The sequence below is a fragment of the Aplysia californica genome, unplaced genomic scaffold (genome assembly GCF_000002075.1).
Source record: "Aplysia californica isolate F4 #8 unplaced genomic scaffold, AplCal3.0 scaffold00609, whole genome shotgun sequence".
Taxonomy (NCBI): domain Eukaryota; kingdom Metazoa; phylum Mollusca; class Gastropoda; order Aplysiida; family Aplysiidae; genus Aplysia; species Aplysia californica.
In genome coordinates, this window is record NW_004797879.1 from 339,052 (window position 1) to 347,318 (window position 8,267).

The 8,267-nt window shown below is 39.6% G+C and overlaps 1 protein-coding gene across 1 annotated transcript in view; it reads right to left on the reverse strand.

The window, feature by feature from the left end:
* Positions 1 to 1,245: 1,245 nt before the first annotated feature.
* Positions 1,246 to 8,267, reverse strand: part of LOC101858891 — a 20,593-nt gene continuing 13,571 nt past the window's right edge. The window contains exons 11-15 of the mRNA XM_005107507.2: positions 7,334 to 7,426; positions 6,287 to 6,457; positions 4,210 to 4,533; positions 3,228 to 3,332; positions 1,246 to 1,608 (exon numbers count right to left, since the gene is read on the reverse strand). Coding sequence (XP_005107564.1) covers positions 1,546 to 1,608; positions 3,228 to 3,332; positions 4,210 to 4,533; positions 6,287 to 6,457; positions 7,334 to 7,426 — 756 coding nt within the window. The 3' untranslated portion in view covers positions 1,246 to 1,545. The remainder of the gene's footprint in view (positions 1,609 to 3,227; positions 3,333 to 4,209; positions 4,534 to 6,286; positions 6,458 to 7,333; positions 7,427 to 8,267) is intronic.

Genomic DNA, 8,267 nt, shown 5'->3' on the forward strand with positions numbered 1-8,267 from the left:
GGTCACAAGAGTGTGACAAACATACAAAAGAAGTAGAGGAAAATGACGATAATAAGGACTAGGAAAGAAAAAGCAGCAGTTCCCTGTTGTAGTTCAGGCACAGTTATGAGCATGACATTGTTGGATCAGCCCATTTACAATTCTACTGTGCATTAGAATGAGAAATGTCCCCCCCCCTTGGGAATGGCCTAAAGACGCTTCAGTCAGAGTGACAGTTTAAGAGAACTCGCAACAAAATGAGGTCACATATAAGTGCCACAGTTTAAAGGTGTTACTAGAAAGTAACATACAAAAAAAGGAGACGAGAAAAGGACGATAGGTATTTGATAGGAAAAAAAGAGTAAACTACACCAGAGCACCCACCAATTACTCACACATGCACATCAAATCAAGGCGTCAAGTTCTTTTTCTGAGAAGGCTTAGCTGTACAAAATTGCTCAAGCGGACTTGATACAGACAGGAGCTGAACACTTATTTTATGTCCCAACAACTTTTACTAGGCTAACTAACCTTGTCAGAGATATGCAATATACAAACAAGTGTCGTTGTGTCTATGGGCAGCTTAAAAAAAAACCCTGCTTTTTTTCACACCCTCTTAAACATAATTTAGGTCATTTAAGAGGCAGGCTGTTTTAACTCTAGAAAGTAACATACAAAGAAAACAAGAAGAGATAAGGACGACCGATATACGATACGAAAGAGGAAGCAAACCACACGAGAGCACCCGCCAACTATCCACATACAGGCCCCTCAATAGCAGTACAAACCTAGGGAGATGAGGAGCAATGTGCCGCACTACCAGTGTCTTGGTCCAAGTAGAGCCAGAGTTGTTGATGTTATATCACACTTAACCCTATCCGTACGCCCTGGGGTCATTTTGTACCCCCAGGGTTGTATTCTTCACATTTTAGAATACTTCTAATACAAAGACCTCGTTGACACTTTCAGATTTTCTCAAAATCATTTTGGCAGACTGCTATGCAAAGAGTACGGATCGGATTAACGAGTATGTTTCCTTTTTGAAAGTGATGGCACAGAGTTCCCCATGTCGTATGGATATGATAGTAAAACATGACGTACAGATAGGGTTAAGACTTAAAGTTAGACCCATAGGACAACAACCTGCCCCACCACATGGGAAATTTTGAATTCAAAGAAAACAAAAACAAGATCCAAACTCCAACCATAAATTGAAAGGAAAATAAAAACCCACAGTGAAACAGAGTAGAACTTCCATTCACAAAATCATATTGGTATTGTCTTTTATTCCTTCACTCAGACTTAGACAACTCAGAGAGAGCGTTGTTTTTACTTTGTATAACAAATAACATACAGAGATGCATGTATGTACTTTAATTGAAATTCTCCATACACAACATCAATCTCTTGGCCAGCCGTTGTATTTTGACATACAGGTGACATATATATTCATAGAGAACGCAATGCAATATCGGCAGTTTTAATTCCAACTAGGTGATAGCTGCGTAATGAATTTTAAAAAATCTTATTTGTCTGGTGTTGTAGGGCCTACTGCAGGGGAAGATATCAAGCATCTGGTTCAGCATCCACAAAATCTAACAGCATTTCTTGCACATGTTCAGGATCAGGCTGGAACAGAGAAAAGGAAAACAAACAATGAGACAGTGGATTTGAGAACCTTTTTGAAATTAAAAAAAAATAAAAAATAGGGGGTTCTCATGGCCTAGAGGTTAAGGTGTTCGCCTCTCATTCAATAGGTCCCGGTTCGAATCGGGAGAGTGACGTAAATTTTTCTTCTCTAAAATTGTATCTTTTCACCTCCTTTCTTTCTCTCTAACAATGTTCTGCCGTCTGCTTTCGCCTCCACTTTCTGCCCTCACCCTCTCACCTCCTTCGCTCCCTCCTCTGGGCTTCTGGCTTTTTCTGCAGCCTTTCTTCTACTACACCCTGGCTCCTTCTTACAGCTGTCTTTCACAACCACACCCCTGATCTTATGGTAGGAAAGATCTACACCTAGCCTTCACAGACAAGGGCGAAAAATCTTGGAGGTCCCATGTGTAAGTTGCGCACATTAAAGTTAAAGATCCCTTGGTGGTCCAAAAATCGACAAGAGTAGGCTTCGGCTGCCACGCGGATAAAATTCAAAATTTCCTACCAACTGAATATCATGTTTAATGTGTCCTGCGCACTCGTACGACCTTATGCAGCTGCGAGCCCAGTAAAACACTTTTTTAAAAAAATACCCCCAAAAAAAGAAGTAACTGTGATACTTGAGAGTGAGAGAGAGAGAGAGAGAGAGAGAGAGAGAGAGAGAGAGAGAGAGAGAGAGAGAGAGAGAGAGAGAGAGAGAGACAGAGAGAGAGAGATAGATAAAGACGGAGACAAAGAAATGTGTCACAACGTGGTGGAATAAGGCGCTCGTCAATTTTTGAACGTGTGGAGTTATTATTGATATCATCTGAAACCTTAATTCATTTGTGTGGCTTTCAACGAAAAAAACATCTATCTAGCTTGAATAGAAGTCGAAATATTTGCGATTGAAGGAGGAGAAGTAATCTGGTCTCAGGGGTAAAATTACAAAGAAAATGACCTTAAAGTTGGGTAACTTCAATAGCTTAACCCTTAGTTTTAACATTCGCTCCATCCATCAAAGCACTGTGATCTCTCCATCCCCACAAAGGAGAAGTGAGAGGTATGGTGGGCCTAGATAATCTAAACTAGGCTGGCCTATCACGTGATGCGTTCTGCTCGTCTGCGCATGCAACACCCTCCCCACTAATTCGCTCCGGCCTTCTTTGTTGGCACACGTGAGCTCTCCCATTCTTTCTTTCGCTAGATCACCAACAAGTTTCTCAACTGGCGAGGTTTTACATATTATTGGCCTATGCGTTGCCCACAGCAGCAGCAATATTCCACTATAACTGACTCGCGTGTTTGTCTGATTGCGCTATTGTAGTATTTTACTTACAAAGATAAAGAATGGAAAAAAAGGGTTTTTTAGAATAGTGTCTTTCTAACAGACTTCTCGTTATTTCAGGACTCGTTATAAGTGGACTCCACTGTAATTCCAAATCCTCATGACAACTGCTACATTTGATTTTTCAGATCATGTATACAAAACAGGGGAGATGAGTATATTCAACGGACATCTTAACAGTCCAAAAATAGCAAGCACAGTAAAGTCATTGTGTAATGTGCCATAGAAAAAAAAAGACAAAAGACTGAAGCAAATACACTTCAGTGCATACCTCAGTTTGAATTTCTTCCGTTTTCGTATCCTGATTTGACGTGACGACCCGCATTTTCTTTACATCTGACTTTTCAATGTCTTTGTCTGATGAAACAGCTCGTTTCTGAGGGATATAAAGAACAAAAAATGAGTTAAATATGCACACATTTCGGCTTAACAAGAGTTTTACAGCACTCGATACACAATCAAGTCTTGTAATTGCTGTTAACATGAACATACACAATAGTTCAGTTTAGCTCTCAGTACAAGAATAAGAATGGAAGGTACAGTAGCTAATCCTAAGAACCAATACGGTGATTGGCATGTGCTTTGATGCGGTATGCTCCTTCTTTCCTGTCAAACATCTATTGTCCTTATCTCGCCTCCTTTTTGTGTTTGTTACTCTCTTGTAACACTTTTAATCTTCAGCACTTTATGACCTAACTGTGTTGCAGGTGCCGTAAAATACTTACTAAAACATATTCAAACAATCATGCTAAAGCAAAAGCTACATCATTGCTCCTCATGTCTTTAACTGGATCTTCTTATCATACCTGTCAGCCTCATTCAAATGAATGAAAACAGGGTCGTTCTTGAGCTTGTCGCAATTTGTAAGGAAAACATCTTCACAATGAAAGATAAATTACAGTAGGACTGAACCCTTTCGGCCCTGATTTCTAGAGCCTAAAGGCCCCATGCAGCTGAATGCTTTTAGGCAATCTGACAGAGTCACGCTACAATTCAATACTGAAGTGGACAATCACTATAATATAGATTAAGACCTAGGGTTCAAAATATGTCAGGAGTGGGCCAGATCTAGACAGACAGTCCGCTGACAACGAAACATGAGACTTCTGTCCTGGCTAACTTCTGTCCTGGCTAACGAGCTTATGTGAAAATCAGCGCCGACAATAACAATGCATACCCCCTGGCAATGAAAGGGTTAAAAAGAGTTAATAAGAGCTACAAGAGACAAGGCATGAATGATGAATAACATTCACCTTAATTTGAGGTGACAGACCGCTATTTGAATGCGACCCAGGCTTGCTGTCCAACTCTGGGGTCTCCGCAGTACTGGAGTTCATCTGAAGACTCTTTTTCTTCTTTCCTTTCCTTTTTCGTTTCCCCTTTCTAGCATCTTCCATCTTCGTGTGCACTTCTTTTTCTTCTTCTAAGTCTTTCAGGCTTGTTTCTGCCAAACTTGTTTCTTGTTCTTCTTCCTCATTTTCTCTGTTCACCTCCATTTCAGAACCATTGTCAGGTAGCACCACATCATCTTGGTCATCTGGTGAGTCATGTTCAGACTCTTCTGCATTGTTCCTTTCCTGAAATTTAAATTTCATACATTTGTTTCAGCTGTTATATGGGAAGGTACGTGACAAGACAGTTAGTTTGTTAAGGAGACAGGTCATTTTAACATACTGGGCTGAACGAAACTGCAGTTTAGCAGACAGACACATCTGCTCAATAAAATACTTTCTCCTACAGACCATCCAACCACTCAATGACCAAAATTAACAATTTTCCTCAAAAGCCTCCCAGAAAATAAGTTTGAAAAAAAAAAAAAAAAACAGTCTCCAGAACCCTCATAGATTACGATTATATTACAAACCAAGATTGGCATAGAAACATGTATAGCAAATACAAGAAAATTACAATGTGTATTTTCACGTCATTTATGATAAGTTGCGCAAATACTGCAAACAAACGCAAATAAAAATGTGTCTTATTATGTCAAATACAACCAATGTAGATGGAATTCAATAAAAAAAATTTTTAAAGCATATTTGAGGTTCTACCATGGGTATAGACACATCGGAGAGCTTCGATTTTATCGGAGTACTTGGCAAGTCTGCCCCTAGCACAAAATAAAATCTACGTCTTCTGCTTGTAACCACACGGAGCCAAACAATTACATACAGACGCCAGTGGGAACATACTTTTATACAGTAATAGAAAAACTTTGAGAAGCGTAAAGGATTTGAAGTGAATACAGTCTTCAAAAAAACAACATAGCATTACACAGCACTAGGTCAAATACATTGCAACTGCGCTAACAGAGAGTAACGAAATAAAGTGTTCTCAAGGGAATTCTTTAAACGCTCAATAGATGTTTACGTATAGGTTCTATACTTGTTGTTGACTCACAAATTCAAAGCTACACACTCAGCATAACCCCTTAAAGAGATGGGAGATGTGGTGCAGGATAACCCGTAGCTGCTGTTTGCTGCCACAGGGACAGGCAAGTGTCTTTGTTCGCCGCTGTTTATGTAGGCTATATATATGGCCAAAATTGTAATAGGAATGACCACTTGGTCCATTTATTCATTATTTATTTTACCCTGTGGTTCCCACTCACCTTTTGTGTCTTTCTTTTTCTTCCCTATTACATTCATCCAAAGACTGTCACTCATAAATCTGTTAACTCAAAAACTCAATGGGGGCTCTCATGGCCTAGAGGTTAAGGTGTTGGCCTCTCATTCAAAGGTCCCGGGTTCGAATCCGGGTAGCGACCGAAAAATTTTCTTCTCTAAAATTGTCTACTTTCACCTCCTTTCCTGCTCTCTAGCAATGTTCTGTTGTCTGCTTTCATTTCCACTTTCTGCCCCCACCCCCTCACCTCCTTTGCCCCCTCCTTTGGGCTCCTGACTCTTTCTGCAGCCTTTCTACTGCTACTCCTTGGCTCCTCCTTACTGCTGTCTTTCTGCCACACCCCTGATCTTCTGGTAGGAAAGATCTACACCTAGCCTTCTCGGACAAGGGCGAAAAATCTCGGAGGGCCCGTGTGCAAGTTGCGCACGTTAAAGATCCCTTGGTGGTCTAAAATCAATAAGAGTAGGCTTCGGTCGCCACCCGGGCAAAATTCAAAATTTCCTACCAGCTGAAAATATTAGGAGTGTCCCGCGCGCTCATATGACCTATGCAGTTGCGAGCGCCGTAAAACACTTTACAAAAACAAAACAACAAAAACTCAATTTCAGAATATATGAACTTGTTGGGTGTCGTAATATCTTGGGGCCAGTCACAATTCCACAGTGTGTTTCCCAAGTCTGCTAGCATTAGAATAAAAAAACTCACCTGAATCTGAGCAGCTCTCAGGGTTACAATTTCCTGTTGTAACGATGCCACCAGCCGGGCCTGGTTGTGTCTCTCCATTTCCACCTCCAGCATTCGTTTTCTCAACGAGTCGTTTTCTTCGGTTAATTTTTCTACTTCTCTCACAGTTTCAGACAAGTCTTGGGATTCATCCTGCACCGAGCAATCAAACAAAATATTTTCAATGTTTTCAACAGCATTAACATCACAATGTTATTTCATGCCTAAAAGCAAAATAAAATAAAAAAAAAAAACACACAAAAATCTGGAAAAAACAGGAGAAGAAAAACAGTATGAAAAAAGAAAAAAAAAGAAGGAATAAATAACAATAGTCTAAATAAGTATAATAGTATCAACATTTCAACTGCACTGAAAACCAAGCAAAAGACACTTTCATTAAGTAAGTGGGATGCGACAATAAATGTACAAACAAGTTCAAAATGAATTAAAAAAACAAAACAAAATCAAGTAAGAGCCTGTTACAAAGTATCATAAGAAGCCATAAGTTATGTCCCTCATCATCACCCACACTGTAAGAAGCGGAGGAAACCGTGTATGGTACAGAATTTTTTGGGAGTCATCACAGTAGCGATCTCAGAGGGGATTGTTTTGTACTTTTGTAGACAGACACATGCACTTTTCTTTACACAAGTTATATATCAGTTGGTATTATATAGGGCTATGGTACGGATGACACTGGTTCAAATCTCCAAACAAGTGTTCCTGAACTTTGGTTGTTAGGGGGAGTTTTAATGGCTCTCCACCTACTTGGCTCTAACCTATCTGAGAGATGAACGTTAAATTTTTAAGTCCCATAAAGAGTCCGATATAGAGTTGAGAGGGATGTTCAACCCATATATTTCCCAATTTTCTTCGGTTCTATATTTTTAAAAACATTACCAGGGGGACACTCACTTCGTCATTAGGTAGAACTTTCTTCTGTATTGGTCCTTAGAGGCTTCCAAGAGAAAACCAAAACAAAATAAAAGAAAAAAATTTCTTTAAAATAACATAAGGAGTGACACTCACTTTGTCATCAGGCAAAACTTTCCTCACAATTGGTCTTGACAGGCTTCCCAAAGAATGCATGGAAAAGAGACGTTCTTGGCAAAAGCTGCGTACCTGGAAGACATCAGTTTTCTCACTTTACTCATTAACAAAGACAACGAAAGTGAAAGATAAAAAAAGTACAGACAATCACATATGCCGGCTTGCCAACCTTTAAAAAAAACAACCCAATCGAGATACCTAATGTTATAACATGAGATTACGCAGCAGCAAACAAAATTACTTCAAGTGAGACTAGATTGCGTGTAGATCTAGTGTATATGATAAAGTTACGATCACAGTGAAATTAAGCCAGAAATAGTAAACTAACATCACAAAAGAAGTTCAAAATTTAGCCCACTGAAAAGGCAGAGGCTAAAAAGGAAAACGTTCTCTTAAATTTCTGATTGCTGAATCTGGGGCAGCCCTTGGAAATTCGTGACGGTAAACAAGCCTGTACATGAGGTCGAAGAGCATGATGCATGACATTGGAAAATGCCATTAACAATTACACAGAAACACAAACAAACAGGAGCGTATTGCAAAACATATAAACATATGTGTTTTTGAATGAAACACCTTTCCAAACCGTTTTAAAGTGAACATAGAAAGATACATTCAGCTTTAATGCTATAAAACTTAACCTCCTGATCCTAAAAGACCTGGCCTCCGGAGCTAAAGTATGCAAGAACGCATATACAAAGCACGGAAGGAGTGAAAGCAGGCAAACAAATAACTGAAACATAAGAAAGCTCATCATAATATTTTACAGGAGGTCTGCGTTATAACTACTGCCAGTACTCTCCCGCTGTACGCAGTCCAACGTGGATTCCCAACCACATCATCTACAGAAGCTGTTATGGTGCTGCATCCTCTTCTTCTAGCCATAGATCAAGTTCTACATGTACACATAAAT